Here is a 20,021-nt window from a genome sequence, read left to right as displayed (position 1 = left end):
GTTCAATAGATGCGCCAATATCCTCCCCATTGTCTTACATTGCACAGTGAAAGTAACAGTGGTTGTTGTAGTCGGTTGTGAGCGTATAGATCGGCTGTATTCGCTATTTCTGTACGCCACCATTGTACAACAAAGTATAATACAGGGCTAAGCCACTAGACGAATCGATGTAGTCGATCATAAAACAATTTTCTCTTAATATTTTTTTTTCGTGGTGATTCGTTATTATACAGTTTAAGAAAAATGTAATTGCAAAAACTAAAACCTTCTTGATTATTTGGTTATAAGTTGGTTAATATCTATATATTCGATATATTTTTGGTTAATTGCTCAACCCTTCTAGTGATCCCACCGGCCTTTACCCAATCTGCCTATAACCCCCCCCCCCCCCCAGGTGGAGCGAGAGAAGGCAGTGCTGTTGACCAGCCTGCAGGAGTCCCAGACTCAGCTCCAGCACACCCAGGGTGCCCTGACGGAGCAGCACGAGAGGGCCATCCGCCTCAGCCAGAGAGTCACCGCCCTGCGCCGGCTGCACCGCGGGGCCCGCCTCGCCCAGGAGGCCCACCACCACCACGCCGCCGCCATGGTGGAGATGGCAGAGGAAGAGGGAGGAGGAGGAGGAGGAGAAGAGGAGGGAGGGGACAACGAGGACGAGAACAGTGGGACAATGAGCCAAAGTCAGGTGTTTTTCCACCAGACTCCCGGTCTGGAGATCCTGCAGTGTAAGTACCGGGTGGCGGTGACGGAGGTGGTGGAGCTCAAGGCGGAGCTGAAGTGCCTGCGGGAGAGGCTGGCGCACGCCGGCGAGGCGGAGGAGAGGGCGGCGACGCGGGCGGGCGACGCTCACCTCCGCGGGCTGGAGGGGCATGTGGCCAAGCTGGAGAAGAGCTGCCGCGAGGCACGGGAGAAGGTAATCACGTCTACTATAAAATGAGTGAAACCTATTGGAATCCACCGCACCGCGGTGCATTCAGATTTGTCAAGCGACTATACCAACACAATTGGCCCCTGTTCGGGGGAGGGAAGCCGGGGCGGGGCACGTACTCCTATGGGCTGGGGTGGTGAAGGAGTGTTGGGCAGGAGGAGAGGTTCTATGTCCTCCCGGTGGGGGCTCCTCACTGGCAGGCGAGCCAGTAGAATACAACACAGAAATGTGTGTGGGGAGGAATTAATGGGCATAATGACTAAATTGGGGAGATTCTTCTCCTCAGTGGGTTGACCAATCGATCTGAACTTGAACACGGGCATTGACCACTGGCATATGAAGAGAGTGACGAAGCCAGTATTTCACTTTTCCTAAATTTAAGCTGTTTAGTAGTGTTTTTGTCCAGAAACTGTCCATGCAGGCTATGGGATCTGTAGTCATGGTTGTAGGTCCCATAGAGGTGGGTGGAAATGTCGGGTATAGAGTAGTGGTATTGATTATAGAGGCAGACCGATATATTGGCCATTATTTGACTTTTTTGATGACATCGTTATCGACAGACGACAATTATGCAGCCGATTTGTATTTTGGGCATGTCATCATAGGTGAAACTTTCTTTCACCAGATCTACACACTCACAACATGTTGTGAGCTTGTAGATCAGCTATTTTCGAATTGTAATTCTTTTTAAAGCTTTAATCAAATAAAATAACATTTCTAATTGGTTAGATTGATAAAATATCGGCCAATACTTCTATAATCGGTGGTCTTGGACTCTCCAAAACGGGATCGGCATCAGACCCAAAAACCTGGCATCGGCCAGCCTCTGATCGATTACTCGTACAGTAACACAGGGCCTGCGGGGACAGAATGAGATATGAAATTATATCTGGTCTTGCTCGGAATTAATGGAAATTGATTTTTCGGGGTCAACGTACCAAGACAAGGCAGATCACTTTCACTGCAGTGCTCTCTGCTTCAGCTTCTTTATTCTTTGCTTCCAGCTTTTAGCTTTTCCATCCTTATTACTATATTCATACATAAGCCTCACTATCTTGTGGGGATACTGTATTATTAGAGGAAACGTTTCACTGTATGGTACATAACTATATACCTAAAAAACAGAGGTGTGGACTCGAGACACATTTGCTGACTTTAAACTCGACTCGATCAAAAAAAACAAAAAAACAATGACTTGTGACTTGACTCGACTTGCAAAACAATGACTTTGTCCCACCTGAAAACCTAAATTAATTTCCTCAGATGAAACATTCTATTCCAGTGGTTCTCAAAGTGGGTTCTGGGTTCCTTGAGGGGGTTCCAAATGGACCCTAACAGGTCTGTAACTTTGAGAGCGTACAAATGGAACCAAATGGGCCCTTACGGTTCCATTTGGTCCATTTGTACACTCTCAGAGTTATGTGGGTCCTTGAAATTAAAAGGTTTCAGAACCACAGTTCTATTCTATTCTATCCAATCCAATCCAATCCACCTTATTTATAGAGCACGTTTAAAACAACAGTGAACCAAAGTGCTGTACACTCAGTAACAAAATACACTAAAAATATACAAGAGCAAAAAAAACAAACCACAATAAACAGGACAACATATAGACACAATGCCAGGTGGAAACAACACTCTTAGTCTGAATTTTCAAACGCCAAAGAGTACAAGTGAGTTTTCAAACGTGATTTACACACAGGCAATGTTTGAGAGGCTCTAACATGGGGTGGAAGCTCATTCCACAGTTTGGGCGCTACGGAGGAAAATTATCTATCTCCCCGGGTCTTCAGCTTTGTTGCGGGGACCTTAAGAAGTGACTGGTCAGTCGACCTCAAGACCCTTGTAGAGTTATTGGGAGGTAGAAGCTCCGATATATACAATGGTGCCAACTCATTTAAAGACGTAAACTGAATCCTGTAACGAACAGTGTAGGGAGGCAAGAATCGGGAAGATATGATCATACTTCCGTGCCCCTGTTAAGAGGCGAGCGGCCGCGTTTTGGACTAACTGTAGTCGTGACAAGCAGGCTTGGCTAATGCCAACATAAAGTGCATTATAGTAGTCAAGTCGGGTTGCGATAAAAGCATGGCAAAGACGTTCAAAATCAGAAAGGGTTACAGCAGACTTGACTTTGGCTAAAAGCCTCAGCTGATAAAAGCTGGATTTAACAACAGAGTTAATCTGTTTGTCAAACTTAAAATCACACCATGGCTAGTGACCACCGGTTTTAGAAATGGCTGCAGGGGGCCCAGATCCAGAGAGGAGGTGTCACCATGACCTCTGTTATACTTTCATTACAATTAAGAAAGTTTAGGGCCATCCATGCTTTTATGTCCTTCAGACAGTCCAGCAGGGTGTTCAGGGAGGTGGTGTCATTTTTCTTCAGGGGCATGTATGTAGATCTGTGAGTCATCTGCATAAAAATGGTGGGGAATGCCATGCTCTATTCTATTCTATTCTATTCCAAAGATCTCTAGCTTGGAGTCGGGGCTGCGGGCAGCTCAGACAGCGTCCAGCGAGAGCCAGGGGGCCTTGAACGCGGCTCAGGATGAGCTGGTGATCTTCAGTGAGGAGCTGGCTCAGCTCTACCACCATGTGTGTCTGTGCAACAATGAGACTCCCAACCGCGTCATGCTGGACTACTACAGGTTCACCCACTCTTTTAACCACTTCAACCCTCCAGACCAGTGGTTCCTAAGCGTTTTAGCTCGAGACCCAAAAGAGAAATTACCGTAGACGTTTGCCCGGGACCCAAACTAGTGAAAATAGCCGATCTACTACTTAAACTTCTTAAACCTTTTTAATTTTTTTAATTTATGTAATGTTTGGGAATTGTTTTTAAGTGATGAAAATTGTTTTTTGTTTGTTTAAACTTTTACAAATATTTTGAAATATTATATATATATTCTTTTTTATGTGGGAAGCAAAAAAAAGGGGGGACATTTACTCGCGACCCCAAAAAAATTGTCCGCAACCGACCCACTGTTTGGGAAACAGTGCTCTAGACTTGGTCAACTAGTATTTAGTGGACGGTCGGAGCAGTACTTGGTCCGCTTTTTTACCCTCTACTAAACCCCTTGGCGATAATAGCCGCTCTACAAGCTCACAATGTGTTTTGTTGCACCGTGTTAATAAGAATAATAATAATTTATATAGCGTTTTGAGCTTGTAGATCTGCTATTTTTGCCGAATGTTCTCTACAGAATAAGAATGCTGGGGTTCAAGTGGACTTTGGCAGTGGTCTTTGGATTTCTACAACCAAGGCATGCCAGGCATGACACTTACAAACCTACTCTACCAAACTTTTTGTTGATGTTAAAACCATAAATATATTATACATTTTTAGACAGTGTAGAGACTAGAGAGACGAAAAGTTGAGCAAGAGCAGAAAGACACCACAGGTCTCTTCAGCAGAAATCTAAACTGGGGACATTATACGGTTGTGTGGTCAACTCATTATCCGTCAATGTGCTACTGGCATGACCCCTTCCAATGTTCGAACTCAAACTGTAAACATTTGTGGCAGGGAAGTAAATAAATGTGGTGCTGGATACAGTAGCTCTGTGTTGCTGGTCAACTATCAAAGGTAGTCAACCATATTCAGTATGTAGTGTTGCCCTGTTTGCTTTTTTATAAGCGATTTTGGGCTTGTTTTCCTGTAAAGTCGCTTATAAATATTGGTAGTTTATTTGGGGCTTGTTTCTAAAGTGTAGTTGCTTATTTGGGCTCATTTCCTAATGTTTTTCTCAAATATTTTCACGTCAAGAACCCCCAAATTAATATGTATTTGGCCGTGGACCCCATCTGAAAATATTTTGTAGCAGGGACCCCATACAAGATTTGTGTTGTTCATAAAGATTTATGTTGTTTCAAAAATATTCCACATTTTGTCAAGTTTTTCAAGATTTGCTTTGAAAATAGCAGATCTATAAGCTCACAACGCGTCGTGACGCCATGCGCTTTGAGCTTGTAGATCGGCTATTACAGCCGACGTAGAGGTTTAAAGTGCTCATGTGGCCTATAGTCGCTTCCTTTGGGCTTGTTTTCATAGACCTGGTTTCTTATTTCTCTGGCAACACTGACAGTATTGTCCTTGCTGTTTTCCTCCCAGGCAGGGCAGGGGTCTGCGGGGCCTCAGCGCCGGCCTCAAAGCCCTGTCGGCCGACGACAGCCGGGTCCTGCTCACCCCGCGCCTCGCCCGCCGCCTGGCCGCCGTCGCCTCGGCCTCGGCCTCGGCCTCCTCGAGCCAATCCGGAGAGTCGCGCAGCCCGTCGGAGTCTCCGTCCAAAGAGCCCCTGTCTGGTGAGGCGGGGAGAGAGGGGAAGGAGGGGGCCAGAGAGTGTCTGCAGGTAGGGGCTGTCACCACCATGACATTTATTTTTACTTGACGATTTAAAAGGTTCAGACAGTACGTTAAAAACTCAAATAGATCAATCATAAAAGAGCCATTGTGTTGTGGTCCATAAACATGCAAACATCTAGATGAACAACAGTATAACGAGCAATGGTACGAACATACATATCAAAATATGCAGTTTGAACAGTTCACGATGCCATATGAATACTTTTGATTAACGATTTAATTGTGAATTTGTCATTGAACATTGAAACATACACAACAAAAATAAGATGTTGGCCTTTTAGGCTTTGTAAACTAAAATTGCACAGGGCAGATAAGACAAATAACTTAAATGTGCAAAGAAATGACTGACGATGACCGCTGCCAATAATCAAAATAAATATTGTACTATGCCATGGTCCAAAGTAGGCCATATTAAATCATTTTATTCTTAAAAAAAAGATGTAGATGTGCTATTTCCACCATAAAAATATGATATGCAAAAAATATTACCTCAAATACATTTTATTTTAAGATTTTATCGTTAACTTTCAAAGCTCTTAACGGCATGTCAGCTGAGCTGCTGGAACCCTACTGTATGTGCCTGTCCGTCGTCTGAGGTCCTCTGATTCAGCTCTACTGGTTGTTCCTAAGTCTAGGCTGGTGACCAAGGGTGACCGGGTCCATCAGGGCCCCTAGACTCTGGAACAGCCTGCCATTGGACCTCAGGCTTGCTAGCTCCATAACTTGTTTTCTTTTTCTTTAGAGTAGCCAATAATATTTTACCCCCTTTTTAGTCGTTATGACAATTGATTCCTCCCCACACACATTTCTGTGTGTTGTCACTGCTGTTGTGTCCTACTGACTCACCTGCCAGTGAGGAGCCCACACCAGGAGGACGTAGAGCCTTCGTCCTACTCCTCCCGTCCAACACTCCCCGCTGACAGGTGCCGCCCCTAGCCTGTAGGAGTACGTGCAGTGACCAATATCACCCTCCCCGCCCGGCTTCCCTTCCCCGAACACGGGCCAATTGTGTTTGTGTAGACGCCTGATAAAGACGCCGGTTGCACCACAGTGGATTCGAACTCACAACCTCCATGGTGGTGGGCAGGGACTTTACCACTGCGCCACCCGAGCGCCACCCGACACTCTAATGGCAACAATTGGTGCATCAATTCTCATTGATGCTGTTAATTATTATCATCAGGTGATTATGTATTAAGTGTGACAGGTCTATCTGCAGGTCCCGTCCCAGCAGCAGAGCCCGGGGCCTCGCTCCCCCTCCGTGGGCTCGCCCAGCATCAGTGCCTCTTCGTCATCATCGTCATCGTCGTCGCCCGCCCTGGAGCCAGCCGGCGAGCTGCGCAAAGAGCCCATGAACATCTACAACCTGAACGCCATCATCAGAGACCAGGTGGGACCAGTGTGTGTGTGTGCGTGCGTGTATTTTAGTTGCAGACCACTTTCAGCCTTGACGTCACATTTGTTCTGTAGGTAGCTCTGGACAGGAGCGTCTGCTAAATGCACCGCGACGCGTTGTGAACTTGTAGATCGCAATTTCCCAGTGGTGGAAAGTAACTAAGTACATGTACTTAAGTACTGTACTTAAGTACAATTTTGAAGTATTTGTTCTTTACTTGAGTATTTCCAATTTCCAATACTTTTACTTCTACTCTACACTACATCTCAGAGGCAAATATTGTACTTTTACTTATCATGATATTATGAAACACACATTAACCACTTTAGACCTATTTTATACATAGGATATTTTCAAACATCCTAGTACTTTTACTTTTGGTACTTAAAAGTGTATTTTGATGCCAATACTTTTGTACTTTTACTCAAGTAACATTTTGAACACAGGCTATTTACTTGTAACAGAGTATTTCTACATTGTGGTATTGCTACTTTTACTCAAGTAAAATATCTGAGTTATTTTTCCACCACAGCTATTTCCGCTGTTGTTGGACAACAACACTGTTGTGTGAAAAAGTGTAAAAGAATGCTGAAGTGGTTAATTGATTCGATGACATAATTTTTAATGACATTTTATGTCATTAAAAATGCGCTTCTTGATTGCTTCAATGCGCTTCTTGATTATTCGATTAATCGGAAAATGAATGGCAGTGGCGTGCACAGACATTTTGAGGGGCAGGTGCTCAAGTAAATCATCCTTTTTTTGTTTACTTGGTCTGCTCTTTTTTCCCTCTACACCTATACCTCTTTGCCAAAAATAGCAGATCTAAAAGCCCACAACGCCTCGCGCTGCGAGGCGTTGTGGGCTTGTAGATCTAAAGTTCTCCTCAGAAAAGGGATGCTAGGTTTCGAGTGGTTATGGTAAAAAGAAAAATCATATCACATAAAGATTTGGCGGACCCCCTGTAGTAACTCTGAGGACCCCCTAGGGGTCCCGGACCCCCTGTTGAAGACCCCTGCTGTAAACTGAAAAAAAAACAACCTTTTTTTTCTCTTTTTTTCAAAAGGGCACTTCTGGTCAAGAGGGCAAAGGGCAGGTGCTCTAGCACCACCTAGAGTCTATCTGTGCACGTCCCTGATGAATGGCTAGTTACAGCCCCGATCCTTTCTGCCTGTTCTCTCACTCCCCTTTTGTTGTCCTTGTTGTCTGCAGGTGAAGCACCTCCAGCGGGCAGTGGACAGGTCTCTCCAGCTGTCCAGACAGAGAGCTGCAGCCAGGGAGCTGGCTCCTCTGATGGACAAGGACAAAGAGAGCTGCCTCGAGGAGATGCTGAAGATGAAGTCCTTACTCAGCACCAAGAGAGAGCAGATAGCCACCCTCAGGCTGGTCCTCAAGGCTAACAAACAGGTGTGTGTGTGTGTGTGTGTGTGTGTGTGTGTGTGTGTGTGTGTGTGTGTGTGTGTGTGTGTGTGTGTGTGTGTGTGTGTGTGTGTGTGTGTGTGTGTGTGTGTGTGTGTGTGTGTGTGTGTGTGTGTGTGGGGGGGGGAGGTGTTGTGGGCTTGTAGATCGGCTATTTTTGGCTAAAGTTCTCCTCAGAAAAGGGATGCTAGGTTTCGAGTGGTTATGGTAAAAAGAAAAATCATATCACATAAAGAATTGGCGGACCCCCTGTAGTAACTCTGAGGACCCCCTAGGGGTCCCGGACCCCCTGTTGAAGACCCCTGCTGTAAACTGAAAAAGGGCACTTCTGGTCAAGAGGGCAAAGGGCAGGTGCTCTAGCACCACCTAGAGTCTATCTGTGCACGTCCCTGAAAGCAGTAGTCCTGAATTAATACAGGGGGTGCTTTCGGATGTATGCACTTTGACTACTCAGTTTTCAGAGTGCTCTGGCGGTATGTACTTAGTTCAGCAGATTTACGAATGGTCAGCAAAAACACCACACCTTGCCTGTAGAGTATTGTTGCTTCGCACCTCTGTGCATGCGGTCTGTATTGTCCCTCACTGCTTCCTATGCCTGCCCCGCGCGGCGCCTGTCAGATAATAAATAATAAATAGCAGTTCACTGGCAGCAATGACAGGCAATACCACTCGTCTCGCCTCGTTTAGCATAGTCTAGTACAAGGGTTCCCAAACTTTTCAGGCCGCGACCCCCGAAAATAATCATATTTGAACTGGGGACCCCCCAACCTGATAAGCACTTGGAATTGTAGGCATTTTTTAGTTTCCTCAGATAAATTCGGTTCCACAGATAAATATTGTTTACAAGCTCAATATTGTTTACAAGCTCACTCGCAGGAATTGTGAGCTTGTAGATTTTCACAATGCTTGCCTCTTTCTTACAATTTGGTATTAAAAAGGTCTTATTTTCTATCAATTATAAACCCCCAAAAAGTTGTCTTGAGACAAGTTGTTGTGATTTGACACACAATTGAATTGAAAAAAAAGTGCATTCCCAAGCCAATAATTTGATGACCGGTCTAGTTAACATTTAGCTATTACTTCTCCCACCATTGTTGTTTTCACCAGTGTTGTAGTTAACACACTGGACAACCCTTCTTCTCAGTGGGGTCGGGGAGGGTGCACTGAATTTACGAATGACCAGAGAGCACACCAGCGGTCTCAGTGCATATATCCAAATGCTCCCAGGGATTCCCAGTGACCCATAATTAGGGCCAAATGCCGAAACCATAGAAGTACCCTGAGTAAAATAACTGGATTTCAAAGTGAAGTTTGTCAAACTTTCTGACAAACGTCCTGACAAACTACCTAGAAAGAATGACTTAGCCGCCAGCCGTCTTCATGGGTTTTGTTGGTAGTACACAAACTCTCTACGCCAGGCAACACTAAAAATGCATTATCCGGGACAGATATGTTAACCAATGTGATTAAATCGCTGGTGTCTGCAACTGAAGATAATGTTGTAATAGTATATTTGATAAAGTGGTCAACAATTGACTTTAGGGTTCTGATAAAGAGTTATTAGCAGAGGCATTAGGCCAAACGGTTATGGATCTGAGGTAATAAATAAAAAACGGGTGTGACAGGAAATTCAAATTTAATAAACTCACTTTGCTTTTTACTAATGTTACTGCGACAGAGTGCATCATCTAAAATATTTTTCTCTGTCCTTCATTAAGCGTTCAATGGGATTGTGAGGAAGAGGATAGTATAGAAGGCAGTCGCATTGCTTCAGAAAAATTATCTTTGGTGTTCTGTACCTTATGTATACAGTATATAAATAACTTCACAGTAGGGGGGTGCTACAGCATGTTTACCCTCCTGTCATTTTCCCATAATTGATTTGGCTGCGACACACTGTGAGGGAGACGTCATAGAGGAAATACGGACCTAATATAAAGCCCCGAAGCACTCTGGTCACTTCAGCATTGTTCTAATCTAGCTGGTTAATAGCCAGGACTTACTGCCCGTAGCGAACAATAGGGAAAATATATAGGCTTGTACAAAAGGTTGTAAGATGAAGCCACCATGTAAAGATCGGAGATTTCGAGGTATGCTTGATGACAAAACTGATTTCCACTGTTTAAAAATGTGGGGAGCAATGTAGCATGACGCTAGTATTGGCATCAAAATGTGCTTAAAGTACCAAAAGTAAAAGTACTCCTTATGCAGAATGTCCCATTTTAAGGTTTCAAAATGTATTAAAATCTTTTGAAAATAGCAGATCTACAAGCCCACAACACGTCACATTTTCAGATAGCCGCAGTATGTAGGGCTGAAGTGGTTCATGTATGTTTTGTAATAGTAAAGTAATAGTAAAGAAACTAGTAACCAAAGTTTTCAAATAATTGTTGTGTAGTAAAAGCACAATAGTTGTCTCTGAGATGTAGTGGAGTAGAAGTAAAAGTATTGAAAATCGGAAAGACTAAGTACAGTACTTGAGTAAATGTACTTAGTTACTTTACACCACTGGCAATGCAACTTTGTTGTGACTGAGCAGGAATGCTGCGCCTTTAACTAAAGCAATGCACTTTGAGTTTTATGGATACATACAGTATTTACTATGTGCAGTATACTCTTTATGGAATCCCTTGTAACTTTGTAAGAGATTATTTTTAGAACAGGCCTGGGATTTTACCTTTCTGTCTATTTTTGAGATGAATCTAAAATGGAGATTCATTCCAAATAACGTAATGGCATCCACCATAATGTCCTCCTTTCTACATGCAATGCAGGACTTTGAACGCAGTATGTTTCCAATCGTTGAGAGTAGACAATGGAGGCAATTTATGAGCTTCAACGTTTTCACTATCACTCCAGTGCTGTTCCCTTCTGGGCCGGCAGACGGTTATAAAGTGAGACAATTAACTGGCCAATGGCCTTCATAGATCATTGAAACTAATGACACTTTCTTAAATTTCTTGAAAACTGCTGAGCCATGCTCACATTGTTCCCCTCTCGCTTGACAGCTTTTGCTGTTTTTATGAACAGGAGGGTCTACGCTATAGATTTAGATGTTGGGAAAAAAACTAAATTAGAAAGATTTTATTTACCCGTAGCATGTGAACCTCAGGTAAAAGTAAAGCTTGATTTATACCTCATTGAGGTTGTGGTAGTCCAGCAGCAAAAATAGCAGATCTAACATGCTTGCAACGTGTTGTGATGCGTCACGTCGTGAGCTTGTAGATTGGCTATATTTTCATTATAAATCAGGCTTAATTGGCACATTCTATTTTAACCATTTAAACACTCTAGACTTTGTAAAATGGACCTGAGTTGCAACTGTACTTGGACCGCTTCCCCCCCCCCCGTCTACACCAAATCTCTTTGCCAAAAACAGCCAATCTATAAGCTCACAACACGTCACAACCAGTGGTGGAAAAAAGTACTAATTTTTTTTTACTTAAGTAAAAGTAAAAAATACTGCATTAAATAAATACTCTGTAAAATGAAGAATTTACTTGAGTAAAAGTACAAAAGTAGTGGCATCAAAATGTACTTTTTTGGTAAATTTCGTACATTTTTCAAATGTATAAAAACCTTTTGAAAGTAGCAGATCTACAAGCTCACAATGCGTCGATGCGACGCATTGTGAGCTTGTAGATCTGCTATTTTCAAATGGCCGAAATGTAGATATAGGGCTGAAGTGGTTAATGTATGTTTTGTAATAATAATAAAAAAAGTAACTGGTAACTAAAGTTTTCAAATAAATGTAGTGGAGTAAAAGTACAATATTTGGATCCAAGGGACACACATGTCCCCCCCCCCCTTGAATTTGGGTGCTGGGTTTCAAGTGGTTAAGATGCCTGTGTGTTTTTGCAGACGGCAGAGGTGGCCCTGTCCAACCTGAAGAGTAAGTATGAGACAGAGAAGCACATGGTGACGGACACCATGATGAAGCTGAGGAACGAGCTCAAAGCCCTGAAGGAGGACGCTGCCACCTTCTCCTCCCTCAGAGCCATGTTCGCCACCAGGTCAGAGACCACGAGACACTGTCCGGCACAACAACATATCTGACATGTCGGGCAGAAACCTCTTATCTACATGTTCTAGCTTTCTGTGTTTTTTTCCCGTAAATTAACGCCCTACTTGATCATACTACAGCGTCACACAAAAGTATCAAAAGCAGCAGATCTGCAAGCGACGCGTTTTGAGCTTGTAGATCTGCTACTTTCGATACTTCTGAATTTGAATCCTGAAAAGTAACGGTTTTGGACGTATGAGACGAAATACGGACACCTACAGCATAGGGATGGAAATTATCGATTAAGTCATTAATCGATAGTTGATTCACCTTATTGATTGATCATCGATTCATTGATAAGCAGTGATTTTCCTGGGAACCTGAATTTACTATTACGGTACTTGTACAAACTGCTCAGTAGCACCTGAGACAGACAATGCTTTCATGGCATTTTGTCATTAAACTACAGTGCTTAAATGAACCAAACAACACAATTGCCCCTGTAAACTAATCAATCATGGTCAACTTTAAGTTTTTAACCTCTCATGAACAGTGGTTGAAACATTTGGGGATAATATATATTTTTTAGCTGCTCAGATTATCCGCTCAGATAATATACAAACAGGTATATTACCTGTTTGTGAAAATGAATGCTGGGAAATCATAAATCAGAACCGCTCTAGTAATTGTTTAATTGATTAATGTAATCGAGTAAATTCTTAATGAGCGATTAATCTCTAGTCTAGTAGATAAATTGTTAACATCCCTACTATCACAGTGGAGGAAAAAAAGTGTCTCTCCTATCACTTTTGTCTAAATCCAACAATCTCTCTTTTTCTTTCTCTCCTTGTATCGTGGCTTATTGTTTCTGCTGAACACCTTCTCCACCTCCTCTCCTTTACTCCTCCATCTCCACCCACCGCTTCACCCCTCCCTGTGCCCGTCCAGGTGTGACGAGTACGTGACGCAGCTGGACGAGATGCAGAGGCAGCTGGCCGCGGCCGAGGACGAGAAGAAGACCCTGAACTCCCTGCTGCGGATGGCCATCCAGCAGAAGCTGGCCCTCACCCAGCGCCTGGAGGACCTGGCCTTCGACCAGGAGCTGTGCCACCGCACGTCGCGCGGGGGCAAGCCGCCCCGCGGGAAGACCAGCACCCCCAAAGTAAGTCACCCGGCCCCGGCCTTGCACGCCGCCGGTTCCGCCCTAACCCAGGGACCTGGCTTGCCCGTGGCGCACGGTAGCCTCCGCCCCTCCAGCTTCACCAGTCCCTCCTCGGGCGAACTGCATTCTGTCTTTCCCCGTAGCCCGTCCTCCTGCTCCATTGGCGCGGCGGCTGCAGCGGTGCTGGCCTCCGCCCTCACCTCCCCTACGGCATCGCACCGGCCCCCTCCCAGCCCGTCGTCGGCCGCTCCCTCGGTGCCGGGGAGCCCCCCGGCCCTGGAGGCGCCCACCTCTCCCTCCTCCGCCTGGACCCCGGCCTCCTCCTCCACCGCCCCTCTCGGCCTGGGTCACTCCCAGTGGACGCTGGGCGTGCGGACGTTCGTGGTCGACTCCCACAGCATCAGCGTCAACTTCTCGCCCGCTTTGCCCCGTAGCTCAGACCTGTCCAGGCACTACACCCCCCCTGACCCACACCCCTCTCCACCCCCCTCCTCTGCCACCTCCACCACCACCAGGGGCAGCCAGCTGAGCTCGGCTCCCTCGGGCCCCTCGTCCCCTTATCGTTCGCCCCTGGGCGCCAGGAACTCCGCATGGAGCTCATCGGCTCGATCGCGGCCCCTGTCCAGCTTGACACGCTCCTCTGGCCTCTATACCCCGTCTTCCTCCTCCCCGTACTCCTCTTCTCACTCCCCTGCATCGCCCCACAGTTATTCCTCTGCGTACTACAGCCCCTCCTCAGCCTACACCCCCTCTAGCTCCTATACTCCATCCTCCTCCTACGGCCATGGTTCCCACTACTCGCCGCTCTACCCCAGGTACTACAGCTCCTATCGGCCTCGCCACTGACCCCCGCTTTCCACTAGGGCTGGGCGATATGACTTCAAATCAATGTCACGATTATTTGAAACTTTTGCCTCGATTACGATTAATGAATGATTATTAAAAATAACAGAAAATAGTAAATTTTTTGTACTTCACCATTGTAAGTATAATACAGGGTTAGACTAGTAGATTTTTTTCGTGTCGATTCGTTGATAAAATATATATAAAAAAAAACCTGCTTCTCGATTATTCGATTCATCTACATGAGCAAGATTAAGTCGGTTCTAAATATCGGTTTGGATATATTTTCAGTTAATTGCCCAGCCCTACTTTCCACCAACTTGGCTACATATCCAATCAGACCCCCCTTACTGATTATAAAACTATAACTCCCACCATCCCTCTGTTTTCTGTCACTGGACAGAGGGGGGGAGCGAGTGGGGCTCACAGAGAGGAGGACAGAATGGTTTCCTGTTTTTTTCCATTTCCTGTTTCCTGTGCCTAAGCCTCGGCCAATGGGTTTTGAATGTTCAGACTTTGCTCAGGGATTTGACACAAAGGAGCACAAGTGGCACCGCCTTCCTTTTATTCTGAGACTGTTGATTGGTCTACTCTACACAGGATGTTAAAAGAGGCTTTTTAAAGAGGGTTTTTAAGCTTTTCGTTTTGCCCATCCACTGTACATGCATGACGTGATAACAACACAGGGACATTCTGACGTCTTAGGGTGGACATTTTGTGGCCACTTTGATTTGACACCTTAAACGAGGGCCACAACACATTACTACTTTCATCCTTATTCAGTGTTATATTCACTCTGTTTTGAATGGTAATAGTTACAATTATATACAGACAGCACTGTTAACCAAATGTCATTCAGCGCAAGAATTCCAGTGCAAGTCGAGGATGAGTTACTGGGATACAGTGGATGCAGCGTGTGTTTGAAATCTCATATCTCTCACTCTTTCTTGATCTTAAACAAGAGCGTAACAAGTGTGATGTTAGCGCCGCTGTGGACCGGGAATGAAGGCCAATCTTTGGCACGTGCATATGAAAATGGGAGTCACATCAATTTGTCTTGAATGCGTGCCGTTCCACCAAGTACGATTATGTGCAGGAGTAACGGCTAGTCATATTCCTGGTCCACTGTTGCTACTGTACAGTCACCACTTTCTTTAACCTTTTGTGTTTGGTCCGCCTGTACTGTAGCACCACCCAGTGGCTCACTTTAATATAGCCATAATAATTGAGCTATGCATGTTGACGTTTGGATGCTCTTACGTTGCAGTCCTTTCTCTTTGAGAAATTCCTGATGATTCCAGTATGACTATGAATTGGTGTTTGCTGTGAGGAGGAGAAACATGTGTTTATGCTCTGCTCATGTGTGACCTGAAACTACTGTGGGTCACAACGATTTTTTTATCACACTGTCAGAGCTGGTATGTGGACTTCACGTCTGCTAATACAACCACAATACCGGTGGTTCTCAAACTTAAAAATTTCAACGGCCATCATAACTCTGAGAGAGTACAAATGGAACCAAATGGACCCGTAAGGGTCCATTTGGTTCCATTTGTACTCTCTCAGAGTTACAGACCTGCAAGGGTCCATTTGGAACCCCCTATAGGAATCGTTAAGAGGGAATTGTTAAGGAATCGGACCGTCAAAATCCTAAAGGATCCCAACCCTACACATGACCCAGGACTCAGAACTAGGATCAGTAGTGTCCACTACAGTCCAAGCGCATCGTTGCTGTCGGGCCGAAACCTTGTCCTTCCTCCATATTTCAACTCAAATGTTGTAGGTTTTTTATCTTAACGCCTTCCCTTCTTCGTCGTACGAACAACCGCGTCATGCAAAACTAGCAAAACATTAGATCCATTGGAACACAGGCAGCCACACGTTATTTTTTTTCCATCTCCTGAAAAGTATCTGTTTTGGACGTACAGTACAAGGTTTCCACGCAACAGCGTCGATATTAAATGTATGCGACATGGCTAAGAATCAAGGGTGTGTCTCAATAGTATGAAGTGGCTCTCTCCTCGTGCCGTGTCTGCACTGGCCTGAAGCAGGTGGATTGCTGAAAGGAAATTCCATAGATAGCTGCTATGGCCTTTACAACATTAAAACAATGTTAATAATGTACATCGCTATAGCTTTAATATGATTTCAAACAACTTTTTAGATATGAATATCATAGTGCTGTATGGGTCCGCTGTTTTGGTTCATTGATAATCACAAATTTCAGCTCTCATTGTTCTTATTAAACGATGCAAACTGGTTCAGTATTCAGTATCATTGGGTGATACTGGCCTTGTACAGTGTCTACCACTGATATTGTATAGATGTAATTGAAAAGAAAATCTTAATTCCACCACTTTAATGGTTTAGTGGTCGACTAAGAGGAGAGGTTGCCATTTAAGGCCATTGAGACGCACCACAGTGACTGTGTTTACGGTTATCCTCCAACTATAACTGTAGCGCCCTCTCGGAGGGCATGTGCAGAGCATCAGTACAGTTGCAGTGAATTAAATGTTTTCAGGTTGATTAGAGAGGCTTGCCCACAGCACTGCACCAAACTCAGGGAATGTGACAAAGCGTTTCGACCAGGAATTCATATTCCAATCAAATCAGAATTTTGGGGAAAAAAACTAATAGTACTCGGACATTGGGCTAAACTCAAGGCAGTGGTTTTGTTAAAGGGAATTTGAGATCAGAAGAGTGAGGTTTTGCTTACTTCACAGCTGAGGTCATACAGTACACAGTAAAGTCTGCTGTGTTCATTTAACTCAGAGAGTTAAGTTAAAGGTAAACTTAGCCAACCTAAATCCTATTATTCTGATGTGAAATCAATTATAAAATAAGGCAAAAAAATCCCTGTCTTCTACTCTATGTATTCCTATGCGAAATATTGATGATGCTGAACAATGTCAAACGCGTCATTTCACGTAATTTCATCGGGTATAGATTCCGTTCGTGTCGTTTCTCATCATTGAGCGTACACTCGGCGACGTGAAATAACGCATTCGACATTTCACTACATCAGCATTTCATGGAGTAATACACAGAAGACCTTTTTGTTACACACCATTATTTAATCTACTCACGTCAGAACAGTGGGGTTTAGGCTGAAAATCAGCAAGCTTTCCCTTTAACACTTCAGGATTTTGCGGTGTACAGTCCTGCACACATGATACCGTGTTCCCTGTGTATATGTGTGCCTTATTAGTAATACCTATTATACTTGCACAGAGTAACAACAATGCCTGCTATGGCTGATCACACTTGCCTTTTGTCTATATAAACACACCTCTTCTTATCATTGGACTTTCTTTATTGCCTTTATTTCCACGCCTTCACCAACAGTCTTCATATTGTTTTTTTATGTGTTTCTTTCTGGCCCAAATCAGTGGAACTGACAATGACCCAGCCTTGCCAGACAATACCAGATACTGTCCATATGCAGTGCCTCAACCGAATGGCAGGCCTGCTACGCTGCTTTCTGTCAAGCAGACAGGCTCTGCCGAATTCTGGCCCATGTCCGCCCTTCCCTGTTGTTTTTTTTATGCCCACACTGTTTCATTCTTTCCTTCCTTTTATGTCAATGGACACTTGTTTTATTCAAATCTGTTGACTATTGTCTTTTACTGTAGACAGATGAACCCTCTTGCCTAAACACAAATGCTTTGAAATATGCAACATGGGGCAAAACACATTTGACAGGCAACTCTTTTTTTTGTCAGATTTCTGATTGGCTCCTTTGGGAGTTGGCTTTGCCAGCATTGACCCAATGACGTGTTCCTATCCGTCCCTTAATTTCCTCTGACTGAGGCCACCTCATGTCCCACACCCACAACAACATGAAGTTTAAGGCAAATGACAAGCCAGAGTCCTCTTTACACATTTTGCACACCACAACCTCCATTAATTATTTCGTGCAGCCTTTTCTAGCTCTGTTTGCGTCCCCTCCGGCCTGTACTGCGTTCGCAATCAATGCCTGAGTCAGCGCGCTTGTTCAAGCGGTGACCTCAAAGAACTTGCACGTCCATTGCCAGGTTTGCAGGTTTATGTCTGAGATTGGCCCTTTGCTTTCACCTGTGCACCACCATCATGCGACAGCGTATAAAGTCAGATTAGAACAACCCTCTGCAACTCATAGAGAATAGCCGGTACATCATTTGCATCATATACTTTCTAACAACCTAATTGAACCAGTTATCCTGGTTATACGCCAAGAGCTGTTGACATACAGTTAGTGACAGGTACTGTCATTTTATCACTGTGACAGGCTGATTTTCCATTGTTTTTCTTTTTATTTGACTTGGCTATTTCTCTTGTCCCTCGTGCTCTGCTTAGTAGGATACCCAATATTTTATGAACTCATGCAAAATATATATATATTTTTTGTCAGAGATAAAGAATAAAAAAGAGTATGATCAGACACAACTCGGATTAATTAGATTGAACTTTCTGGCAGTTATTTTGGCTGAGCTTTAGGAAGGAAACCAGTGTGATCTCCTCTCTGTGACCACCCCGCTCCTCCTAAACACACACACACACGCACACACGCACACACGCACACACGCGCACACACGCACACACGCACACACACACACACGCACACACACACACACACACACACACACACACACACACACACACACACACACACACGCACACACACACACACACACACACACACACACACACACACACACACACACACACCTCTCTGTCCAACATCCCATGATTGTCCTACTGTATATCCAAACCCAAATTAAAAACTAGCCGTGATGAAAGAGGACCTCAAGTCTGTCAAATGTTTTCTGCCCCAGTCAAATACACCAATGAATAACTTAAAGTAACACCCCATGATAGTTATTAAACTGTGTGCTGTTCATTACTGATGGGCCATCCGTACGGGCGTTCTGGATTTGTCAAGTGGATAAGCTTGTCTTGTACAGTATGTAGCTGTGGTGATGGTGTACCAGCAATGGTAATCGTCTTTGTCTTTTCACTCATTGGTATATGAGACTATGTCTACTCTACAAGCTCCAATTAGGTAGTGGAGACCTTTATTAATCCCGCAGGGGGAATTTGGTTTCACCTTTACCCAGCGGATGGCTACTCAGATGGTCATGATGAGTGCTCGGGGGGTGGGGAGCTGTTAGGGGGCAAGTGTCTTGCTTCATGGACACTTCGACACATATGTGGGCCGGGAGGCAAACCGGTGACCTTCTGATCACCAGACAGCCTCTCTACCCACTAAGCTATGGCTGCCTGCCCCCAATTACTGTTAGGTTATAATACCTCCACTATCAATTGATATTATTGGACATAGGATTAAAAGTCATTGAAGGAGTACCTTGCAAGTCTGAAAGGCCTTCGATAACACAGAGAAGATTGACCTTGAGATTCTATTGTCCTAGGGGATGTTCTTTCAGCCCCTATACTGTGTGTGGCCAAAAATATATAACTTGCAAAATATCTCAATATTGAATTGTCATGCTTAACACATCGCAGGATACCAGGGATCACAATATTACGGTATTGTGGCCCAAGTTTCATAATTTACATGGGGTTGTTGCAAACTCAACCACACAGTAAAATACTCAGCGTGAATTTATCCATCTGTAACTCTGAGCGTGTACAAATGTAATCAAATGGACCCATAAGGGTCCATTTTGTACACACTCAGAATTAGATTAACACCCAAGGATTTTACTGTGCATTGCTGGCAGACTGTTAAATGTCATTCCCCACTGAATGTAATGTGTCAGATGCCTGTTTTGCTTTTTGAGCACTTTATATGCACGTGTAAATACTGAGTATTTTAAAGCTGAATCTGTACAGTGTTATGTTAATATTCATATAATATACTGTAAATATTATGTATAAATTAACAGTATTTTGGGTGTCCTTGTATTC

General features: G+C 44.2%; 1 protein-coding gene across 1 annotated transcript in view; it reads left to right on the top strand.

The window, feature by feature from the left end:
• Positions 1–15,443, top strand: part of LOC311040156 (protein bicaudal D homolog 1-like) — a gene marked incomplete at its 5' end in the record, with an annotated part of 51,570 nt that extends 36,127 nt beyond the window's left edge. The window contains 7 exons of the mRNA XM_084050251.1: positions 395–910; positions 3,398–3,576; positions 5,040–5,277; positions 6,511–6,681; positions 7,900–8,094; positions 11,968–12,119; positions 13,058–15,443. Coding sequence (XP_083906377.1) covers positions 395–910; positions 3,398–3,576; positions 5,040–5,277; positions 6,511–6,681; positions 7,900–8,094; positions 11,968–12,119; positions 13,058–14,117 — 2,511 coding nt within the window. The 3' untranslated portion in view covers positions 14,118–15,443. The remainder of the gene's footprint in view (positions 1–394; positions 911–3,397; positions 3,577–5,039; positions 5,278–6,510; positions 6,682–7,899; positions 8,095–11,967; positions 12,120–13,057) is intronic.
• Between the last annotated feature and the right edge of the window lie 4,578 nt (positions 15,444–20,021).

The sequence above is a fragment of the Gymnoscopelus microlampas genome (genome assembly GCF_963454915.1).
Source record: "Gymnoscopelus microlampas genome assembly, chromosome: 23".
Lineage (NCBI taxonomy): Eukaryota > Metazoa > Chordata > Actinopteri > Myctophiformes > Myctophidae > Gymnoscopelus > Gymnoscopelus microlampas.
Note: the sequence above shows the minus strand (reverse complement) of the source record. Positions and strands in the feature narration are given on the sequence as shown.